General features: G+C 42.2%; 1 protein-coding gene across 2 annotated transcripts in view; it reads left to right on the forward strand.

Moving 5' to 3' along the window:
- Nucleotides 1-24,574, forward strand: part of glra3 (glycine receptor, alpha 3) — a 112,731-nt gene extending 88,157 nt beyond the window's left edge. Inside the window, exons 7-10 of one of the 2 annotated variants that reach the window (XM_052127254.1) lie at nucleotides 10,869-11,083; nucleotides 12,069-12,218; nucleotides 21,611-21,727; nucleotides 24,299-24,574. In XM_052127254.1, the coding sequence (XP_051983214.1) occupies nucleotides 10,869-11,083; nucleotides 12,069-12,218; nucleotides 21,611-21,727; nucleotides 24,299-24,574 (758 nt within the window). The remainder of the gene's footprint in view (nucleotides 1-10,868; nucleotides 11,084-12,068; nucleotides 12,219-21,610; nucleotides 21,728-24,298) is intronic. The other variant, XM_052127255.1, reaches the window with a different exon arrangement.

Here is a 24,574-nt window from a genome sequence, read left to right on the forward strand (position 1 = left end):
ACCATCACGACTTTCTCTCTGAACACTGGTTCATTAACACTCTCCAGTCTGACAAGATGGACATAGTGCCTTCCGCATCGCTGCTCACACATTTCCTGCCACATATGACCTCCTGCTCTGTCATGAAGTTCTGCCCACTCATACATTTTCACATCTTTGTCAGGTGAGTCATGCATGTGGAATGTGAAATAACCACATGGCACAGCTTTAGTGATGTCACAGCACTTTAACATCTATAAGCTTGTACAGTGAGTGCAGAACAACCCCATCAGTGAAAGCAGGGGGCTGGAAGGGGGTCCTTTACAAGGGGATCAACTTAGTTGGGGGTCTTTGGCATTAAAAGATTTAAATTGAATGGAGTATCTTTTGGGTTGAACAAACAAATAGAAGATTTACAGTTTGAAAACAAACTGAGCTATTGTAAAGTTATTATGATGAATACATATAATCCTCAGTATTGATTGAACCTCACATTCACTGCTAAACTCGATAAGGGAACCTTTTCTGTTCCCAGTGCTTACATTAAGACTTTTTTTTCATTATCTTTCTTCTCAGTTCTTTCCATTGTGGTTTTTGTATGGGGAAAAAATCAAGGGCGTGAATAGATTACAGAGCCCATTAGTCTACTTGAGCTGAGGGTGATATTCATAACCTGATTGCCCCTAATGATCTTCCATCATTTTCCAACTCATCAGTTTTAAAATATTATTAATAAGATGAGCATTTTAAGACAATATGGAAAAAACACTTCAGCATGTGGTTGTGCAATCTGGTTTTATTCAAATGCACTCTAATTAAACAGAATATGCTGGGCCAGCAGTAAAGGTCTGCATGGACATTAAAATGAAACCCGAACCTGACCCATACCCGAAATCACTCAGTGTCTTTATTATTTATTCTCCTAGCAAGTACTTTTTCAATAAGCTGTATTTTAATGTAAGCATTTAGGCAACATTTGTAACAGTATTGTAACTGTAATCAGTATGGCAGCCGTTCGTTCAGTACACTAGAGCAGAAGGGATAAAAACAACATGGTTACTGATGTAACTTCCTTTCCCTCATGGAGGGATCGAGATGTTGTGTCGATGAGTTGAACTAGGGCTCAGCATGCCGTCACGTAACTACCTCCAACACACTGGCAGGCACGAAGCGATCCCCTACACCAGGCCTATTCAAATACATTTGCAGGGGGGCCAAACCAGGAAATTCCAAAATTTGTGAGGGCCGGGCGGACAAATTGATATCAGCTGAAGGAAATTAAAATATACTATATACTAAGGTACATTATATATTAAATAAAATAAGGTACATTATTCTTTTGGTTTCCTTTATTATTTCAACACATTCAAGTTGTATTGATTAGGCCTACATCAAAGTGCAAAACTGCAAATAATGAGACATATACACAGCTTTTACCCTTAAAACAGTAAACATAAGAAGTAATCAAAAATCAAACAATCAAAATAAAGCTGTCATAAGTGCAAAACTGCAACTGCAGTTTCAAGTATCAAATCTTATTTGGGGAAATAACATTCAAATATCCCTGAAGTATATCTTTCAGACAGTGAGTACACATTTTGAAACTAGAAAAAACATTTCAAGTGTACAGTAAGTACAAATCTGCTAACTATGTGCTGTAAACATACTCTTGATGAAAACTAACTAATAACAAGAATATTTTTTTCCTCATTTAGTTTACCTTATTTATCAGTGAGAGTATGTGACTCAGTGGGAGAAGTGACAACGATTTGCTTTTTGCCATTTTAACATAATCTGGCTCATATGTGGTAAGTGCAATTCTCAGGCACTGGAATAACTTCTCATTGCTCAGGCAGCAACGTGCCTTTGTTTTGATTGCATTCATATGAGAAAAGCTAGACTCGCACATGTAGGTGGATCCAAACATTGTCAGTATCAGCACAGACACTTTCTTAATTGTGGGGTATTTAGCCTGGCTAATATGGTTACACCAAAAGTTGATTGGACCTTCAGACTGCAAGTGCAGTTTCAAAGCAAGCGAAGACTGATATCAATCATTTCTAGCTGAAGAGCACTCTCATCAATGTTAGGCATGAGCTCTTTAACTTTTGCAATGAAGTTTGAGTCATGGTTTATTGAGAATGGATCACGAGTAAACTGCATAACCTCCATTGGGAGACTAAAGCCCTGAAATCAGTCACTCTGTTCAATCATAGTTGGCATGACTTGTGCCCCTGCTCAAAAATGTACGAAGGTGTGAAAAGTGCATCAACTTGTTTGTGTTTAGGTCTCACTGCAGAGATCACAAAAACGATCCAAAACTTTTCCTTTACTGAGCCACCTGACATCGCAATGAGCCAGTAAGTCAGCGTGCTCAGAAGAAGTCTCATCGAGCAACAGACGGAAAAGACGATGCTGAAGGCTTGAAGTTGAGCGGATGAAGTTGACAATGCTTATGACCTTGTCCATAGTGTTTTTTAATTCACCGCTGAGCTTTGCGCACAAGACAGACTCGTGAATAATACAGTGTAAAAACTGCATTTGAGGTGCCACAGCTGACAGCCTGGCTGCTAGTCCCTGCACTCTTCCGAGCATAGCTGGTGCTCCATCCGTTACTAGCAAGCGAACCTTTTGTAAAATCCAGTTTATGCTCACTGAAAAACGTGACAACATTTTGAAACAGAACTTCACCTGTCGTATGTCCCTCCAGTGGAATGAGTCCCAGAAGCTCCTCACGAAAGCGAACTCCATCGTAAAATCTCACATAAACGCACATCTGGGCCACATCAGTTGTATCTGTCGATTCGTCAATAGCAATGGACATCAGCTCCGTTTTTTGGATGTTTTCCAGTAGTTTATCAAATACATCCTTTGCTAGTAGATCCACTCGACGAAGAGCTGAGGTGTCTGACAGTGGTAGCTACTTTTTTAATAGATGAGGACACGTGGTCTTTCATTTTTTGGTCAACAATCATTTCGTCAACAACCACCAGCATGCAGTCTTTAATAGTCTCTGACTCGATGAAGGGCCTCTTTTTTCTCGTGAGTATCCACGCCACTCGTAGAGAGGCAATGAAAGCTCTCTCTTGTTCGGTACAAAACCCGCCAATTGCACGCTGACTTTGCTCAAAATTAGTTTCCAGTCTGTCTATTCTACGTTGTCTCTCCACTGAGCCCTCTTGGTATTGCGCAGAAAAAGACGAATGTTTTGTAGTAAAATGTCTCTTCACATTATATTCTTTGGCCACAGCCACTGATTCGTTGCACAGTGAACACACAGGTCTATCGGTCCCTCGCTTGCTTGCCGTAGTTGGCACAGTATATAAGTACTTCTCCGTCCATTCACTCTGAAACTTACGATTTTCTCTGTCAACTTTGCGGTTTGGCTTGGACAACGCCATGTTAGATGCATGTGTCAAAGGCAGCGTGAGAACATGGAATCAGCGAGAACGAGTGTTTGTCACCATGGAGACGACCTGCTCCGCTCTAGAATATTTGCATGTACTGTGTCTGTGCGCGGCAGATTCATAGACTTTTTTTTATTTTAATTTTTTTAATCTGCCGCGGGCCAGAATAAATTTCAATCGGGCCAAATTTGCCCCCGGGCCGCTATTTGAATAGGCCTGCCCTACACCTTGGGGAGTGACTAACTGCTCAGAAGTTTAAGGACTGGCTGTCCCAGCTGTAGACTTCTCTCTATTGTTCTCCCAAAAAGGAATGAAATCGTTCAGCTGGGGGCCATATAAGGTTTACATTGGGGGGTGTCCCTCCAAAGAGGAGGACACCGCAGAGACCACACCCGGCCCCCGAGAGGGGGGGCTTATATGTGGAATACAACACACGGTCTTACAGGGTCGAAGCGGAAGCACGTTGTGCGGAGCGGCACCGAGTTAGGTCCTACCCAAGGAGGTCCCCAAGGAAGACGTGGTTTACCAGCGGGGAAACCATTTTGTATATACAGCACACAGGGTTACCTAAGGAGCACATGTGGAGCACGTACCTCAGTATGGGGGCCTAAGTGACGTACGTACTGGTGCAGCAGTGACCCTCTTCGAAGGCTCGTCGGCCACTGGGCTAAGGAGGAAGAATGTCCAGGGTTCACACTTTTTTGCAAACACAACTGGGAAAAGAGCTCACGTCTTCGCCTCAAGGGCGGGGAAAGGCACTATGCGAAAGCGGTACACCCGGCCAGCTGACCCGAACTTACCTGTTTGTGTCACCTGATAACACACAGGACGAAACTGGCTCAACCCTGAGTTTATAAAACCTTGCAAAGGTGATAGGTGTTGCCCACCCCGCTGCTCTACAGATGTCAGCTAAAGAGGCACTGTGGGACAACGCCCAAGGAGCCGCAATACCACTGTAAAATGGGCTCGCAGGCCAGCAGGGGGTGGCACATGCTGGGCATGGTATGCCATTGTGATGGCATCGATAACCCAGTGAGTGATCCTCAGATCAGAGTGATCCCAAGGAGACAAAGACCTGCTCGGAGCTTCTAAAGCTCTGTGTGCGATCCAAGTAGATGTGATGAGCATACACCAGACATAGAAACACCAAGGCTGGGTCAACCTCTTCCAGGGGCAGCGCTTGCCGGTTCACCACCTGATCTCTGAAAGGGATCTTGGGAACCTTGGGCACGTAGCCTGGTTGGGGTCTCAGGATGACGTGAGAGCAAGCCGGAGCGAACTTCAGGCACATTTCGCTGACAGAGAACTCCTGCATGTCCCCTATCCTCTTGATGGAGGTGAGCGCCGTCAGGAGGGCGGTCTTTAGAGAAAATGCCTTTAGCTCAGCTGACTCAAGGGGCTCGAAGGGAGCTCCCCAAAGGCCCCGAAGGGACAGAGTCCGGGAGGGCCAGTAAGGGGCCACTAAGAGGATCTGCTCTTCGTCCTCCCTGACCTTGCACAACAGCTGTGCAAGTAGGCTAAATGGGGGAACGCATATTTGCATAGCCCAAGGGTCCAGCTGTGTGCCAGGGCATCTGTGCCAAGAGTCAGAGAGTACCAAAGCGGGCAGTGGGAGGATTCTGGGGAAGCAATCAAGTCTACCTGTGCTTGGCTGAATCGACTCCAGATCAGCTGAACCGCCTGAAGGTGGAGTCTCCGCTCTCCCCTGAGCATAACCTGTCCACTGTGCTGTTGAGGTTGCCCGGGATGTGAGTGGCCCGCAGCGACTTGAGCCGCCTCTGACTCCAAAGGAGAAGACAACAGGCGAGTTGTGATATTCAACGAGAGTGTAGGCCGTCTTGGTGGTTGATGTACTCAATCTTTTCTGTGTTGTCCATCCGGACCAACACATGCTTGCAACGGATCAACTGCAATAGCCTCCTTAGGGCAAGTAGCAACTCCGGGCAGCTGATGTGCCAACGGAGTCACGGGCCGGTCCAAGAGCCGGCAACTTGGTGCCCATTGCACACGCCACCCCAGCCACGCTGGGAGGCATCTGTTGTAACCATGATGTGCCTGAGGACCTGGCCTAGGAGAACTCCAGCCCGTAGAAACACTAGATCTGACCAGGGGCTGTATAGACGGCGACAATCCTGTATGCTGAGAACGACGTATGTGCCGTGGCACCATGCTCGTCTCTCGACTCGGGTCTGTAGCCAGTGCTGAAATGGTCTCATATGCATCAACCCGAGTGCCATGACCGTTGCTGAGGATGCAATATGCCCCAGGAGCTTCTGAAAGTATTTCAGTGGGACCAGCGTATTCTGTCTGAACGCATGCAGACAGTGCAGCACTGGTGAGGCACGCTGTCATCGAGACCGAGTCTAACTCCATACCGAGAAAAGAGATGCTCTGAACCGGGGTGAGCATGCTCATTTCCCAGTTGACCCGAAGCCCATAACGGCTGAGGTGCCTGAGCACCAGGTCCCTGGGCTCTCACAACATGTACCGCAAGTGAGCTAGGATTAGCCAGTCGTTGAGATAGTTGAGGATGCAGACGCCCATTTCCCTTAGCAGGGCAAGGGCTGCCTCTGCGACTTTCGTGAAGGACGGGTCAAAGGGGAGGACTTTGTACTGGCATGCATGACCCTCGAAGGCAAACCGGAGAAAGGGTCTGTGTCGAGGAAGAATTGAGACATGGAAGTACATGTCCTTCAAATCTACCACCGCAAACCAATCCTGATGCCAGATGCTCGCTAAAATGCATCTCTGCGTGAGCATCTTGAACAGGAGTTTGTGCAGAGCCTGATTCAGAACTTGCAGGTCCAAGATTAGCCGTAACCCGCCACCTTTTTTGGGTACGATGAAATAGGGCTGTAAAACTCCTTCCTCATCTCGGCTGGAGGGACAGGCTCTATCGCGTCCTTCCATAGAAGGGAGGCGATCTCCGCGCACAAGATAGTGGCGTTCTCGCCTCACACAGCAGTGATGTGGAAGCCATTGAACCTGGGCGAGCACCTGGCGAACTGAATCGCATAGCCGAGTCAAATGGTCCTGATTAACCAGCACGACGGGTTGGGGAGTGTGAGCCATGCCCCCAAGCTCCATGCGAGAGGGACCAAAGGAACTACCGCATTGGACGTACCAGCGGGCGGGGCTTTGTGATGGCGTGGAGCCCGAGGTGCCAAGTCTAGAGCACCAAAGCACTTATCTGGCTCCTTGTGACCACTCCCAGAATAGCCTGGGATGGGGGAGGAAGATCTTTATCCTCGTAGCCCGTGGGGACCATCACATCAGCGGCGTGTTTGTGTCACGGCTGGGCGCGGAAGTGGGAGGCCCGGTTCTGGGGCGTTGTACCTGCCAAAGAGACCCAGTGGCCTGCGGTCGTGATAACATCCGGTGGTCAGAAATATGGCCCAGGGAATGAGGAAACTGCTATTTTATTGAGAATGTGGGTACCGCAGCCCGTTGGGTGTGTGGCAAAACAAAAGTTAAATGAAACCAAAGATTCTCCACCCGACCCTCCAGCGGGGAGGGAGTGGTCTGCTTACTAGCTCCTGTAGTGCAGTTTCCTGAGTATCAGGGCTGCCCGTCTCAGGGGCGCTTTGAAGCCTTCTTGGGGTTCTTTGCGGCCGGCCATGAGGTGGGTGGCGTCGGGGGCCTGGGGCTAACTCCAAGCCCCAGCCCCGAGGGAATGCGGGGTCTGTCACTCCGCCGGGGCAGGATATGTTGTATGGCCTCCGTCTGCTTTCTTACCATTGAAAACTGCCAGGCGAAGTCTCCAACGGTGTTGCCAAACAGCCCAACATTGGAGATGGGGGCGTCAAGGAAACAAACCTTGTCGGCTTCTCGTGATTTGATCAGGTTGAGCCAAAGGGGGCTTTCCTGGACCACCAGGGTGGACATCGCCTGCCAGAAAGCACACACCATGACCTTTGTCGCTCGGAGGGCGAAGTCAGAGTGCAGCTCCTGCATTAGTCCCGGATCAGGACAACCCTTGTGCAGTTCTCTAAGTGCCTTAACTTGGTGCACCTAAAGGAGCGCCATGGCGTGCAAGGCGGAAGCGGCGCTGTAGGCTTTAGCCGTCAGTGACGACGTCAGCCTACAGGCTCTATATACAAATATATATATATATATATATATATATATATATATATATATATTCTTTGTGAATTATATATATAATCACAAAGAATATATATATATATATATATATATATATATATATATATATATATATATATATATATATATATATATATACATACATATCAGGGTTTCCGTTGTCCGTAATTACCGGACATTGGCCGTAAAAAATGAAATGTCCGACAAAATTAAATCTCTCCGGTCAAATTGTCCGATTAAAATTGCCTAATAATCCCGCCCCCTAACACAATCTGAATTTGAGAATAAGCCTAAAATGTATAAAGCAAAAATACACTGATCTCTTGCTATGTTATAAAGGAACAGGCTCTATCGTTTGAAAGTTATGAAACAACATCGCATGCTGCATTTCAAATAAAGCGCACGCCTAAAACGGCTGCAATATAGACCTAAACAACGAACGATTGAGTGAGACGTTTCAAATATGGCCAGGCCCAGGCAGACTAGCTTTAAAAGCTTTTTTCAGAGGCCAGAAGATGGTGAATCAGGAACATCTCATTATAGATAGATCAGTGCTTCTAATCCGCGCATTCGTGCAGTTTTTTTCTCTATCATCAAAACTGAATAGCCTATGTTCATCAGTGCATGGTTACAGTCTATATCAAGCAGGGACACGCTTGTGTGCATTTTATTTTGTGATTTCACCGAATTAATAGAGAGTCTCCGCGAACGGCGATAGATTGAAACGCTGCGTTCTAGTCAAGATTGCGCAACTTCGCAAGCAGCGTCGTCCATGCAACTGATAGCAGCGGACACGAGCGCCAGCTTGATTTCAAAAACAACAGATTTTAGCGCTAGATCTCTTATTTAATAACGGACTAAATGAATGATCTGCTAGTTAACTGGAGACGCTTTATTTATTTGTATTAGGTATATCCGTGCCTCAATGTTTCAAAAAGTGAATGTGTGTGAAACCACAGTAAAAAACAATTGCCGTTGATTGACGCCAATCGGACGTTCATGTTTTTTTTTTCGTCTATTTGAAAGTTAAGCTAATAATAATATGTTGCATTCTATAAGGCCTGATTATGTCATTTTTTAAGTTACATAGACTGCCTCCAGTTTTCCTCAACTTGACTAATTAAGAGGCGATATATTTGACCGGCATATCATCAAAATGTCCGTAAAACGAAACCTCTGCCGGTCACTTTGACCGGCACCATTTTTTTCTAGCGGAAACTCTGATACATATATATGCTGTACTGCCGAAGCGCCCAGGGGTGTTGCTCGACACAACCGTAGTGTGCGAGGGGGAGAACTGCTGCAATGCGCCATAGATCCAACAGCTTTAGCGAGAGGGAGAGATGAATGGAATGGCAGGAGGGATATAGCTCAGTGAATGAGTCAGCTCGGTTACGAAGAAAAATCTGAGTGTGTGTTTGCAAGCGGCACTCCTATTATACCTGTATGTCCGGGGGAGTGGCATGCAAATTCCACACGCCAATTCTCATTGGCCTTTGTCAGGGGCTCCCAAGGGTGACCCCTAGTGTCAACTCATCGACACAACGTCGAGTGAGTGACAGATAGGGAACTTTGCCTTACAGTTTATCAAATGCTAAAACTTTGTTTGGTGTAGAACAATTTGGTATAATACAGTATGAAAACAGTCTCTATGTAACTGTCTCTTCACAGCCTGAACTTGTTAAAAACATCGAATCTTTGTGACAAACGCGCTATAACAATCTAGACGCAGCGCAACGAATGAAACAGAACAGGGGTGTCTCGACAAGTATTTTTGAACCTTGAAGTATTATTTTAACTTTACACTGTGTTTAAAAATGTGCCGGACCTGCACAAGACACTGAAGAAACAGCTAAATGTGATGCAAATGTCAAAGACATTCATCCAACATCTGTTTACATAAGAAAACAATTGAAAAACAGTTCAGATGTATGCAAAAACATGTTCGATGTGAACAGCCCTCTACTCATCCGTTCTTGTGTCTGTGATTAAGAGAGCATGTGCGTGAAACAAGTTTGATAGGCCTGTTTGTTTTTTTCATTAAATACATACCTGAACCCGAAGTACTTGAAAAACTGACCTGGTTCACGGGTGACTTCCTGCCAGCAGCACATCCCAGTTATAAGCTGTGAACCTTAAATGTCAACAGGCTTCATAACAAATTCTGCCCCTGGTTTTTGTTCTTTATTCTCTTTTTCCTCTTCCTTCTCTTGCTGCTGCTCTCACTTAGTCTCTCAGGGGCTTTATTTCAGATCACCTCAACTACAGTGTTGACAGCTCCAACCAGCCAGACTTCTGAGGAGACTAGAAGGGTGTGTTTGTTTATTTATGTCAGTGTGTGAGAGAGTATGTTACAATCCAGTTACATATCTGGGGTAAAGACACTCCTTAGATGCCACTGTTTGTTTAAGCACATATTGAATTTCGCTGGATTTAGCAGGGTTTAATAATGTGTTTATTTGTAGTGTGTTTTTTTCCCCCTCTCTCCCTCACTCTCTAGTGCACTCTGGCTGGAGAGTAAGGCAGTATGGATTATTACAAAGTGAAAATCTCCTAGGGAATGAAAGAGACAGAAAAAGTGAAAGATGTCTCCCTGCTTTTTACGAAGGCCTCTCAGAAATGTGTTTTGAGAGAGGAGGCTTAGTAGCAGAGAAAAAAAAAATAGACTGCAGCTAAAAGCTCTCAGATTGTATAAGTAGGTGCTTTCTACCTTTCATGCGGATTGTGTGCATAAACCTAATATTGTATAGGCTATTTACAACCAATGGCTACTTTTAAATTTGACTAAATAATCCATCATTTAATTTTGTGACATAATTTTGCCATAGGTTGGACAGAATCAAAGTACACTTTCATGTAGTGTTTTCATGATTAAATGATACTATATGATCACAAAGAGTCATTTTTAGTAATGGAAAATATAAAACAGGTGTTTGGGATTCCTCATGTCCTCATTTATTTTCATCAAGAGATCATTGTAATAATAATAATAATAATAATAATAATATGAATATTATGAATAAGAATGTATGATATTATTACTGTAATATATATGAATATTAGAAGAATGCAACAATTAATTATAATCAGTGTCATTTTCATCCAATCACATAGAGATGCAAATATAGATTACATTTTTAGATTTACGACACCATTTCAAGAACTTTATTAAAATTACCTTAATATACAGCCAAAAGCAAAGCAAAGCAAACCAAAAATCAAAATATAGTTTTTTTTTCATATTATTGAGACTATATTTTTGCAATTGTATTAGTACTCCTATTTGAAACAGAATGTAACCACATAATACCTATCAGGTCTAACAGTAGTACCATCAATCCTCTGTGATGGTTTTCGCATGCCTTCTCCTCCTGCTAGGGAAGTTCACATGCATCGAGGTGCGTTTTCACCTGGAAAGACAGATGGGCTATTACCTGATCCAGATGTACATTCCCAGCCTGCTCATTGTCATCCTCTCCTGGGTCTCCTTCTGGATCAACATGGATGCAGCACCTGCCCGTGTCGCCCTGGGAATCACTACAGTGCTCACCATGACAACGCAGAGTTCTGGATCCAGGACATCCTTACCTAAGGTCAGAGTGTGCTCATGTCACTGGTCCTACTCGACCCGCCCCGAGCGTGATTTAAACCGGCAATCCCAGGCATGGAGCGAGGAGGTTATAAAAGCCATGGCCTATAGCCTTGGTCGCTAGCGTGTCCCTAAAGCCAGGAAAGTGAGGTTTACACACTGCACAGCTATCACATACCAGCTGGTTACTGTTACACTCAGAGTAAAAGACTTCACACTGATGTAGGGCCAGCACCCTTGTTGATATTTTGAACAAAAACGCTGCACCACTGGTCTTTAAATGAGACTTAAAGTGTAAGTTCCACCAACACTGATATGCATTCCTTTTTCCCTCCATTCATTCTTAGTTATAATTTATTAATGCAGCCTATAGTGGAATGTTTTAAACTCATCCATGTGTGAAAGCAGGCGGACAGTGTATGTTGCATATTAAAAACTCATAAATGTAGCATCAACTTACGTAACATAATTACACATTACAGAAAACAAGCTTTTCACCTGGCAGAAAATGATCTCTGATTTATAGCTCAGTAGGCACATTGTCAAAGGCACAAAAATGATAATTTGGTCATAATTTACTCACTCACAAATCTCACGACTTTTATTATGCTGTGGAACACAAAAATAGATTTTAGGCAGAATGACAACATTTTTCACTATTTACTTTCATTGCATCTCTTTTCCATGCAGTAAAATGTAATAGTGACTGAGGCTAACATTCTGCCTTGCAAATCCTTTTGTGTTCAATGGAAAATAAAAAGGCATGTGAGATCAGAAGAAAATGAGGGTGAGTAAATTATGGCAGAATTTTCATTTTTGAGTGAATTATCCCTTTAAGGAGAATGGTCTTTCATGAATGAATCAAATCAGACGATCACTGTGCTATTCAATAATATAATGGCTGGGCTATTATGCAGGCTGGAATGAAAGAGCTAAAGGCTAATTAAGGCATCTGAGTACTAATGTTTTTGTATGTCTCTGTCATGTAGGTGTCCTATGTGAAAGCCATTGACATTTGGATGGCTGTGTGCTTGCTCTTTGTCTTCTCTGCCCTGCTGGAGTATGCCGCAGTCAACTTTGTTTCACGACAACACAAGGAGCTCTTACGGTTGCGACGGAGAAGAAATAAGTCCAGCAAGGTATGAACTGTGCTCACAGTAAATGGGGGAATAATGTGATGTGTGAGAACTGTTCAATATGAGTTATGAGAGCTCACATTTTTGAGAACTCTTTTTTTATTCAGACTTTGTACATTATACATAGAACTTGTTTCATTCACTCTCAGAAAAAAAGGGTACTTTTTAAGATCCACGTCACTGGAGTGGTATCCTTGTTTTTGGTACATATGTGTATCCTTAAGGAGACAAAAAGATATATTTGTTAGTTCCTTCAGGAACAAAACATACAAATGTACCTTTTAAAGGTACACAATTGTTCATTAAGGTACATTATGCACCTTAAACAAGTTAAGAATTTTCAATAGAGGTACAAAAAAGGTCCCCTTAATGGTGCCACCCTAATGATGGCATTTTTACCTTCAACAATACCTTTTTTTCATGAGATTGTTTTCTTGTATCATTGTAGTATCTCAGTGGGAAGTCTCAAACACTGTTTAGAGACTTTTGAATTCATCATCCATCAAAAGCATGAATGGGAAAGCAAATACAGTTTCTAAGCAAGTGTTGAAGAATGCAACTGTTAATGTGTGTTCCCTTTACAAAAAGCTTCACTATGATGCTGCGCTTTTGCTAAGCGCTACGGGGAACAATCCTGTATTGTGAACAGCTGTGAATTTGTGTGTAACACGTCAATGAACATTGACCGGAATTTATAACCTCGGCTGGTGATGATCATTAGATGCACCTGTGGCCAGGCTATAAAATAGAGGCGTCACCAGCGTGTCGTCAGATACCTTTTTCTGAAGAGCAGTCCTGGGACGTCCCAGTGCGGCAAAAAAGTGCAGCATCTCGTTCTGCTTTTTTCAGGGAACAAGGGTTACACATGTAACCCAAGACGTTCCCTTTACAAAAAGCTTCACTATGATGCTGCGCTTTTGCTAAGCGCTACAGGGAACACAATACCCACGCCGCCGCACTGGGGTTGTCCGGACCCCTACGGTTGTGAAGTGTGCTCACAAAAACTCAGGTCTCAGACATGAGCTTGATGTCGACTCAAGGGAGTAAGAGCCCGGAGTAGCAGAAACATCTAACCCATAAAGTTCGATGAACGTGTGCGGAAAGGTCCAGCCTGCCACATCACGAACTTGTTCAGGCATGAGCCTGCCATAAAAACTGATGAATGTGAGCGGAGAGGACCAGCCTTCCGCGTCACAAACTTGTTCAGGCGTGAGCTTGGGATGTCGACTCAAGGACGTAAGAGCCCGGAGTAGCATGAACATCCAAACTATAAAATCTGATGAATGTGGAAATATGCGTCCATGAGATCGATCGTGACCAGCCAATCGTGATGTTGGATCTGAGACACGACCGACTTGACAGTTAGCATCTTGAACTTGAATACCCTGACCGAGCGGTTCAAGCCTCGAAGATCTAGAATCGGACGCAACCCCCCACCCTTCTTGGGAGCCAGGAAGTATCTGCTGTAATAGCCTGACTCTTTCTCTGGAAGGGGAACATGAACTATGGCCCCTTTTACCAAGAGATTTTGCAGTTCTTTCCACAGTAGACATGCCTGCTCCGGTCTTACGGTAGTGGGAACCACGCCGTTGAAACGCGGAGGGTGGCGAGCAAATTGAATTCTGTTGCCTCTTTCTACTGTCTTTAGAACCCACATAGCAGAAGTTTCCATGCTGCCAGGTTCTCTGAGATGGGTACAACACTTCCTGTTGAGGGGGTGTTGAGTGTTCTGTGTCCTGTGTCCTGGATTAAGGCAGGAAGCAACGGTACACCCAACTCTTTGTTGGAAGCCTCTATCACCCGAAACACCAAAGGCGGCGGGAGTGAAGAGGTTTCGGGAGGGTCGAAGTGGATGATACACGCGCCCCGTCCCGAAGAGAACTACCCTCACAAGGTTGGGTACAAGACCGTCAGGGTTTCTTTCTTTTAGAAATCACAGCCCTGAGGTCTTTCTTGGGCGGCTGCTGAGGGCGACGAGCCTGTCCCCAGTCCCTACGAGGGGGAGCATGACTCGCCACGCTCTGTTTTTGAGCCTTCCTCCTAGCAGAATCGGGGCGAGACTGAGTGGCCGACGGCCCTGCCACCTGAGTGCGGCGAGGAAGAAACTGCCCAAAGGCTTCCTCGTGGTTTTTCGCCTCCTGGAATCTTCAGATAACCGTATTCGTGGCGTCTCCGAAGAGACCAGAAGGCGAAACCAGGGCATCGAGTAAGAAAACTCTGTCTTTATCCCGGATGCCTGAAAGGTTAAGCCATAAATGCCTCTCCGTACTGACCAAAGCGGACAGAGACTGGCCAATGGCTGACTGCTTGGTCGCACGGAGAGATAAATCTGTAGCTCGACGAAGTTCTGTAAAAGCCTCTTCGTCGAGAGTTTCACCCGCACTCAGGTCTTTTAGCAGGTCAGCCTGGTACGCCTGTAACAGCCATGGTGTGCAGAGCAGCACCAGCCTGACCTGCAGCTTGATAAGCCCTCCCCACTAGCATGGAGGTAGTTCTGCATGGCTTAGAGTGGAGAGCAGATTTTTTCAAAGATGATGCCGAACCCGGCGAGAGATAACCCGCAAGTGTCTCTTCGACCGGCGGCATCCTTGAATACCCTCGCGCCTCAGCACCCACGATAGTCGAATATAACAATGTCGAGAACACGTGAACGCGCGAGGTATAAAGTTTCCTCCACGAACGAGCAAACTCATCGTGGAGGTCATCAAAGAAGGGAATGGACTGATGAGGCGTTCCCTTCCCTTGGCAACCAGACAGAAATCTGTCCTCTAACTTGGAGCGTTTGGGGGTTTCTTGGTCACGTGGCCAGTCTAATTGTAGTCTGTCCACTGCACGAGTAACCACATCAAGTAACTCTTCAGAGGATTTTGTGTCATGCTTTGAGTGCTCGGATGTGGGTAACTGAATCTACAGAACCAAGAGAATCGAGGTCCCCCTCGTGAACTGAAGAGGCGCCGGAGCGCGCTTCAAGATCACGCGAAGGACCAGCCGGATCTGGGGAGAGAGTGAGCGAAAGGGGCGTACCCCTCTCTCACTCCTCAGCCAGATCCATACGAGAGCCCCACGAATGAAGTGCGGGTGCCGGCTCTCGGAAGTAAGCGAGGCGAGCGCGAAGCATTCTGACCGAAAGTAGGTCACAATGCGCGCACCCACCCTGCCCCACTGCGAGAGCCGCGTGCTCTTCCCCCAAACAAACAAAACAAAACTCATGCGTGTCCTTGTCAGTCATGTAACGTTAACAAGGAAACACGCATCGTTTGCTTCACTTTTCTATATATATATATATATATATATATATATATATATATATATATATATATAAAATCTCTTTCAGAGCAGAGAGAGAAAGGAAAGAAAGTTCTGCGCACTGCCTAACAATTTCTAACTCCTAACAAAAGGGAAGAAAGTTTTTTAGCAGGTTTGTGAGACACACAGCACAGTATGATCTGAATTAAAAATATCTGATGACACGCTGGTGACGCCACTATTTTATAGCATGGCCACAGGTGCATCTAATGATCATCACCAGCCGAGGCTATAAATTCCGGTCAATGTTCATTGACGTGTTACACACAAATTCACAGCTGTTCACAATGCAGGATTGTTCCCCGTAGTGCTTAGCAAAAGCGCAGCATCTTGTTCCGCTTTTTTCAGGGAACAAGGGTTACACATGTAACCCGAGACGTTTGTCTTTACCAGGCCTAACCTGGTATGTTCCAATTTTGAGCACATATCACATGTGCAAGAGTGCTGTTGTACTGAAGGTCAGCGCGGCTGTGATTGGGCCATGGCCCATGGGTTCATATCAAATAATAATAATAATACATTTTATTTATTTGGCGCCTTTCTGGACACTCAAGGTCGCCTTACAACAACAAAAAGGGTACATTAAAACAAACTAAAACTAATTATGTTAAAAACTAGCATAAAAACATGTTAAAATACATCAGTTAAAAACAATACAGGAGGATAATACAATAGTAGTCACAATGAGTAGGCTTGTCTAAACAGATGAGTTTTGAGTCTGGATTGGAAGTGTTTGAGAGAATCAGAGTTGCGGAGGTCAGGGGGGAGAGTATTCCAGAGCTGGGGAGCAGAGCTGCTGAAGGCCCTACTCCCCATAGTGATAAGGCGGGCGGGCGTGACAGTGAGATGGAGAGAAGAGGAGGAACGGAGAGAACGGACTGGTGTGGCAATATGAATGAGGTCAGCCAGATATGAAGGGGCGAGGTTATGGATGGCTTTGAAAGTGAGGAGTAGGATTTTGTAATGGATACGATATGTGAAGGGTAGCCAGTGGAGCTGTTGAAGAACTGGGGTGATGTGCTTTATGGAGGGTGTGTTAGTGATGATACGTGCAGCAGCATTCTGAACAAGTTGGAGTTTATGGAGGGTTTTTTGAGGGAGACCAAACAAAAGAGAATTACTGACAAATAACTGACTTGTCAGACATAATAGGGCCAGCTATTTCTTTTATAATTTTTTTTTGCTCAGCCAATGAAAATAGTTCCAAAAGAAGCTAGGATCAAGTGTTGCTGAGTATACAAAAAAAAAAAAAAACAAATAGTGAAGCATTCCAGTGATGTTATACTGCACAAAATACTGTATGAGCTCTCTTGGAATTTAAATTAGTGAAACGTAAGTAGCTGTTGTATTGTCTTCATGTGTTTTGAATCACATGTATTTGAAGCTTAAAGATAAATGGGTGAATTTGAGTTAATAGTCAGGTCAAATTAGGTAAATGGTAATAAGAACTCGTTTACACAAATACATTTTATAAGCAGAGTTTTTGGAACATATAATGCTTTAAAAAATATTTGAAGACACCTATTTAATCATGTCAGTTGTACTTTTCTAAACTAACCAAACAAGATTAATTTAATTGTTTTTCTTTTGCAACAGCACTGCAACCATAACAAAAAGAAGCCATAACAGGGAAACAAATGAGAAAAGTAAAATGAAAAAAAAAGAGAGAAAAAAAAAAGCAGGGTACAGATCACAAGATACCGACACAGTCACTAAAACAATGAATTTACACTGTATGAGGAGGGACTGTCACATCTGTTGCTTTTGGGATTGACAGAAACTGAAGCAGATTAGTGGTGCTGATTGAAAGACTGGTGGAGTTTCTTTGCCTTCTGGACTCGGCTCAGTTAAAGTCTGAATGCTCTTATCACACACAGTTTAACTGATGGAATGTGCGTATTTTGGAAGGCATGTTGAGTTGATCTGATGAAACCCAAGATGATGCTGTGCGTGAAGAGCTTAGATAAATTTGATTGTAAAAAGGTCACAAATTATCATTAATATGGCAATGATTATGCATTTAATTCAGTACAAAGGTTGTTTGTGTGCAAATGTGAATTTAAATATCCACCTGGAATCATACTGGTTTAAGATGATTCTACTATATAGTATGACTCCAAGAATGTTAGTCCTATATGCAGCACTGCTGCCTAGAGTTGAAAAGTAGTTAATACATCTCCATGGCATATCTAGCTAGCTACTTTAATCAAACATGTTTATTTCCAAAGCTAAAGCCGGCTGAACAGCACAAAGATCAGATTGCCATTATAGTCTGTTTATACACATTCTCATCAGAGTGGATTAATACTGCATGCGAGCAGGGACATTATTTCCCCTGGCTCTGTGGAGTTGCAAGATTATTGACTTAGTGATGTAAGGCTTAACCATGGGAATATTCAGGCTTTGTTTTTATTTTTTTATAAGAGGTGCAATGTGTATTAAGTTCAAAAGGCATTTTGAAAATGGACATGAAAGCAATTCAGCCCCAGAGATTAATAAAATGTTATTGGTTGCAGCATTCTATTTCATATGAAACCATATGATTTCACAATAAAGAACATTTTTCATGCAGTTGTGTACAATAATTTTTTGAATACCACCTACAGCTTAAAGAGATATTTCACACTAAATTAACAATTATTTCATTATACTCACCCTCGTGTTGTTCAAAACCCATATGACTATTTTATTTTTTGTTTTTGTTTTTTGTGAAAGACAAAAGAAGAGAATGTAATTGAACCCTTACAAGTCTGGAATAATGTACATATTTTGCTCTTATGGAAAGAGATTTTTACTTTTGTAAGCCCGTTTATTGGTCCAATGGCGGTCTCCAATAGTACGGGTGAAGGTCTCTGCGCGAGACTGTCTTTCCTTGTACGCAACACAACAAGATTAAATGAAATACATTTTCTCTTATTATAACGAGGTATTACCTCGTTATTTCATCTGACTCCATAAATGAAAAAGGTTTTTAATGACATCTGAGCATCATTAAAAGTGAGCGAATGTTTGATTATTCTTTTAACTCCTTTAATTATATTTTACACGTTTAGATTAAGAAACTATGTCGCTTTGAGGTCCTCGCATGTTTTTCTCTACAGCATGAGTCTTACAATCACAAGCGGCCAGTATTGGATCATCAAACAGAGGTAATTGCTATATACCTGAGATCGGTCACGTTCACGTTCACACAATCAAAGATACTTCAGTATAGCCCCCATGGAATTGCATACACTTGAGTTGATGCCAAATATTAGTCGTCACTAATCTGACGCAGACTTGCGGTAACATACGAATCGTTTAATCTGTTTGGGAAACACAATGTCAGAGTCAGTCAGAATAAAATATAATGTTGACAATTTATTGACCAGGTAACATAATCAATTCATCAATTCCAATTAGACAGTGATAAGTCAAAGTTAGACATTTTATCAAAACATAAGAAATTCAAATTGCAATCACCTGATATAAATTACACACCATAAACTGTGTGGAATCGTCTGACTACAGAGAACCATGAACAATGTGTCACATCTCCTTAAATACCCAGATAATTCAATATGCTTACCAAATGGTGGTGTCTGTCATTATAATTAGATTTTGGTCCCCTATTGAGGGGTTTCTGTAGATTTACATACAGGAGGCATGGAGGATCTGGTGGAGGGCACACCTTTAAGGGGCACACCACAGTTCTCATATTTTATTACTACTTTTTGATTTTCATTATGGCTGGGAGGATGAGACCAGTTTACCAGGCACACTGAGAGACTTTAAATGATACATGTTATAGTTACTTTTTGTACACACTTCACATTGCATAGGTTTTTAGTGAGCTTTAAGTGAGGAGGAGGAGTGAGATGAAGATACTTTAGAAGGGAGGTGTTAGCTGCACAGTTTGTTGCATCTCGGATGTTGCTGTTACATATGCAAGAGAGAGTTCAGATGTTAATTCTCATGAGAGCCTTTTGTTTTCTCGAGGAGTAGCCCAGACTCACTGGCACCCGCCTTACACTTTTCTTCACCAAAGTGGCATTCAACTGATCACAATGTAGAGTCAGGACATTAATAATGTGAAAAATTACTATTACAATTTGAAAAAAAAAATCAGAACTTCTTAAACTACTTCAAAGAGTTCTCATCAAAGAATCCTCCATGTGCATCAATGAAAGCTTCCTTGACATACTAGCTGTCAGTTTGTCCAGATACTCAGGTGACATTTCATCCCACGCTTAATGTAGCACTTGCAATAGATGTGGCTGTCTTGTTGGGCACTTCTCACGCACCCTACAGTCTAGCTGATCCCACAAAAGCTCAATGGGGTTAAGATCCATAACACTCTTTTCCAATTACCTGTTTTCCACTGTCTGTGATTCTTTGCCCACTCTAACCTTTTCTTTTTGTTTTTCTGTTTCAAAAGTGGCTTTTTCTTTGCAATTCTTCACATAAGGCCTGCACCCCTGAGTCTTCTCTTTACTGTTGTACATGAAACTGGGGTTGAGCAGGTAGAATTCAATGAAGCTATCAGATCAGGACATGTGCAGCATCTATTTCTCAAACTAGAGACTCTGATGTACTTATACTCTTGTTTAGTTGTTTACATCTGAGCCTTACACACCTCTTTCTGTCCTTGTTAGTGCCAGTTGTCCTTTGTCTTTGAAGACTGTAGTGTACAACTTTGTATGAAATCTTCAGGTTTTTGCTAATTATATTGTATTGCTGTCATTCCTCAAAACAATGATTGACTGATGAGTTTCTAGAGAAAGCTGTTTCTTGTTTGCCATTTTTGACCTAATATTGACCTTATTACAAGCCAGTCTATAGCATAATGTGCAACTCAAAAACAAACACAAAGACAATGTTAAGCTTAATTTAATGAACCAAATAGCTTTCAGCATTGTTTCATATAATGGCAAGTGATTTTCTAGGACCAAATTTGCAATTTAGCATGATTACTCAATGATTAGGTGTTGGAGTTATGGCTGCTGGAAATGGGGCCTGTCTAGATTTGATAAAAAATGACTTTTTTCAAATAGTGATGGTGCTGTTTTTACATCAGTAATGTCCTGATGTAGCTCTGTGATCAGTTGAATGCCACAGTAACAATTTACTTCTGAAACCGCAAAATCTGTACATTATTCCAAACTTTTGGCCACAAGTGTGTGTGTAGATAGATAGATAGATAGATAGACAGACAGACAGACAGACAGACAGACAGACAGACACTACTGTTCAAAAGTTTGGGATCACTTGCCAAAAATGTTTCTCATGATCTTAAAAATCTTTTTATCTAAAGGTGTATGCTTAAATGTGTGAAATTAGATTTGAAGACAAAAATATAATTATGCCAACATATTAATTTATTTATTTACAAAACAAAAATGTTATTTACATATAGATGGGAACTCCTTTAATACTGTTTTAAAAGCATCCTAGGGTGATACCTCAAGAAGTTTGTTGAGAAAATGCCAAGAGTACATTTCCGTAAACTCTAGGCAACCTTTGAAGATGCTAAAATGTAACATAGTTTTGATTTATTTTGTAGTTTTTTAATCACAACATAATTCACATATTTCCATTTCTATTATTCCAAATTTGTGATGACTTTACTATTATTCTAAAATGTTAAGAAAAAAAAAAAAAAGAAAAAAGGAATGAGTAAGTGACCCTAAACATTTGAATGGTAGTGTAAGTATATATATATATATATATATATATATATATATATATATATATATATATATATATATACATATATATATATACAATTGGTGTCAGTGGTGACTGAGGCTGTCATTCTGCCTAACATCTCCATTTGTGTTTTATGGAAGATAGAAATTCATATGGGTTTGGAATATCATGAGGGTAAGTTAGTAAATAGTATTTGTGAGTAAATGTTATGTTTTGAGTGAACTATCCCTTTAATATCTCATATTGTTATTTTTTACAAACTATAAGTTAAGTGATGATACTCCTGCACACTCATTAGGCATGTGTAGCATGATATTCTGCATGTTGAGAGCCATTAAATTTTATTAGTATGCATGCTTTGTGGTTTTTTTTTTCTCTTTGATTCCATGCTGTGCTGAAAGGCTATCAACCAAACATATGAAGAGGAGCTTACTGAGTCATTGCGTCGCATCAATGGCCTGCGCAGTGCTGAGCCTGTTTATGGATCGATGGGCCAAATCGATGAATCAAATGATGTGGTAAAGAAAGAGTACAGTGCTTCATCCTAGTCCCTTCTTTTGATTTATGAGATCTTGATATGGTTACTCCCCTTCCCCACCATATGTCCACCATTTTCATTCGATGTACAGTTTTCGATCTGCTCTCCCTGACCTTTGTTATACTTTATATTTTGTGATGCTAATGGTTTGTTAATTTACTCATGTATGAGAAGAGTGTGCAGCCTGTGTATCTGCCATTAAATGTGTGAAATACAGACTTTTGCTGTTTGGCTCCGTGATTTGTCAGACTAAACCATTTATCTCTGGGTAAAAGTGTTACAGTGCCTGGTAACGTGCATGTAAAATGGCTACAAACTACATTTTAGCTCAGTGTAAAGCTGCCAATTTACAAAAGGTTTATTTCTATTTCTTCTGCTCTGAACTTACTTCAAACTTACTTCTCTGTCTGCTCGTATGAATATAACACATCATAAGAAAGTATTTCACCACTGTTCAAATGCACTTTGGATTGCATAATTTATATGTATAAATGTTTTCCATCTGAAAGGACAAAATATTAAATTAAACAATTTACAATAAACTGAAAATTATTCTCTTCAGTAATCAAAATACTTTTTGAATGTAACTGTATTCTAATTTCCAAGACTTAGTAGTGGAATACAGTTACTTATATTTTGTGTTTTATATACGTATTCCCGTTACATGTATTCCGTTACTCCCCAATGCTGACTGTCAACTAAGAATTTGAACTACTAAAAATGTCCTATCTACTTTACGCACACAAGCCATTTAGCAGAGCTAAATTACTCAATATTGACATGCTAATGAGTTTTGAATTTAATAATAGTTTAACCTCTGTAGTTTCCCCAAGTGTTTCTTTTAAGTTAAATACCTTTCAGCACTTTCAAATAAATAGAGAATTTGAGTTCAATTGTTTGCCTTTCATTTCTTGTAATATGACCAATACCATTGTAATTAGGCAGAGGATATTTAATGTTACGTGTGAAGGAAAGCAGACGCTAAAAGTCAAAATCTCACACTTTATTCTCCATGCCCCTTCTCCAACAGTCATTTGTATTGTTTCATAGTTTTTTCTGGTTCTACCAGACTTGGGTGCAAATAGCCAGACTGTGTGTCAAATGCTATTTTCATTACGTGCAAATAGTCCGCCTGTTATAATAATGATTCACCTGATAATAATGTCACGCTCATGATATGTCTCACTCAATTAATCTAATTTCAATTTAATTTTGTTCCAGTGAAAGCAAAATGTGATCATTCCTCATGTAAGTTCCATGCACAAGTCGTTAAGGACATACAGTACTTATTAATATTATGCCCTTACCCAGCCCCTTATCTAAACTTAACATGATAGGAAGCTATTGTGTGTGGCAGAAGCAAGTCATTGTCACGTATTAGACGGAAACGTGCGCAGTCGCACAATATCGTACGAATTAGCCAAATTTTGAATAGTTGTACAAATCCTGACAATTTCCCAATGAGATTGTGTTGGTAACAATTGTTGATAAAAAAACAATTTTCAAATATTATTTTTTTTGGCTTTAGTTTAAAATTGAAAGGCTAGGAAGGCTAGGATAATATATTTTTTCTAGCGTTTCTTCATGACATCATCGGCTCATTTGTGAATGTTTCCACCTTGTGGACCCACTTATTAGTGCAAAGAATTCCAGGTGCATGCGCAATCTGTGCGAAAAATCGGCTGCGTGCATTTAGTGCCTAAGCATAAATTGTCCTGTATGCAGACTCTCTGCTTTTGACCTTAGTATACTTTTAGGCTTAATTCTCTATAGCATTCAGATTGGAAAAAAAATTAGATATGCCCCAATAATGCAAGATGCATCAATAATATTTTTGATTGGTTTCCCTAGAGGAAATATACTGTAACTTTATATGCATATATTTGATATATGCATCAGCATATACTATTGTAGATGATTTCCACAGATATACATCTCATAGAACTGGCTGGCACTAAAGCAACATGTTTACAATGTAATTTAATGTGTACGTTGACACCTTATATCACACAATTTTCCCATCAGGTAAGCAACAGGTTCAGTGAATGGGAGCCTTGCAAGGTTATCTTCATGTAGGAGTACTTGAGTCTTGATTGCCCCACCCCGTGAGTTCGCTAGTTCGAATCCCAAGGCATGCTGAGTGACTCCAGCCAGGTCTCCTAAGCAACCAAATTGTCCCGGTTGCTATAGAGGGTAGAGTCATATAGGGTAACCTCCTCGTGGTCGCTATAATGTGGTTCGTTCTTGGTGAGGCACGTGGTGAGTTGAGCGTGGATGCCACGGTGGATGGCGTGAAGCTTCCACTTCACGCTATGTCTCCGTGGCGACTCGCTCAACAAGCCACATGATAAGATGCGCAGGTTGACGGTCTCAGACATGGAGGCAGCTGGGATTCGTCCTCCGCCACCCGGATTGAGACGAATCCCTACGCAACCACGAGGACTTAAAAAAAGCACACTGAGAATTGGGCATGCCAAATTGTGAGAAAAAAAGGGGGAAAAATCACAACAAAAAAAAAGTCTTGATTGCCTGTATCCTTTCTTGTGCTCAGGAGGAGGACGTGCGGGAGAGCCGACTGAGCTTCACGCCCAATGCAGGGAAGGACGGAGCTGTGCCCAAAGCTGCTAACAATGCGGCCACAGCACACTCTGAGCCAACCCCTGCTGTTGGAAAGAGTCATGAGGAGATGAGAAAACTCTTCATTGACCGGGCCAAGAAGATCGACACTGTGTCCCGTGCTGGCTTCCCACTGGCCTTCCTGTTTTTCAACATTTTCTACTGGGTTCTGTACAAAATCCTTCGCCACGAGGATGTACACAAGCCATAG

This window comes from Xyrauchen texanus, chromosome 5, assembly GCF_025860055.1.
Source record: "Xyrauchen texanus isolate HMW12.3.18 chromosome 5, RBS_HiC_50CHRs, whole genome shotgun sequence".
Classification (NCBI taxonomy): domain Eukaryota; kingdom Metazoa; phylum Chordata; class Actinopteri; order Cypriniformes; family Catostomidae; genus Xyrauchen; species Xyrauchen texanus.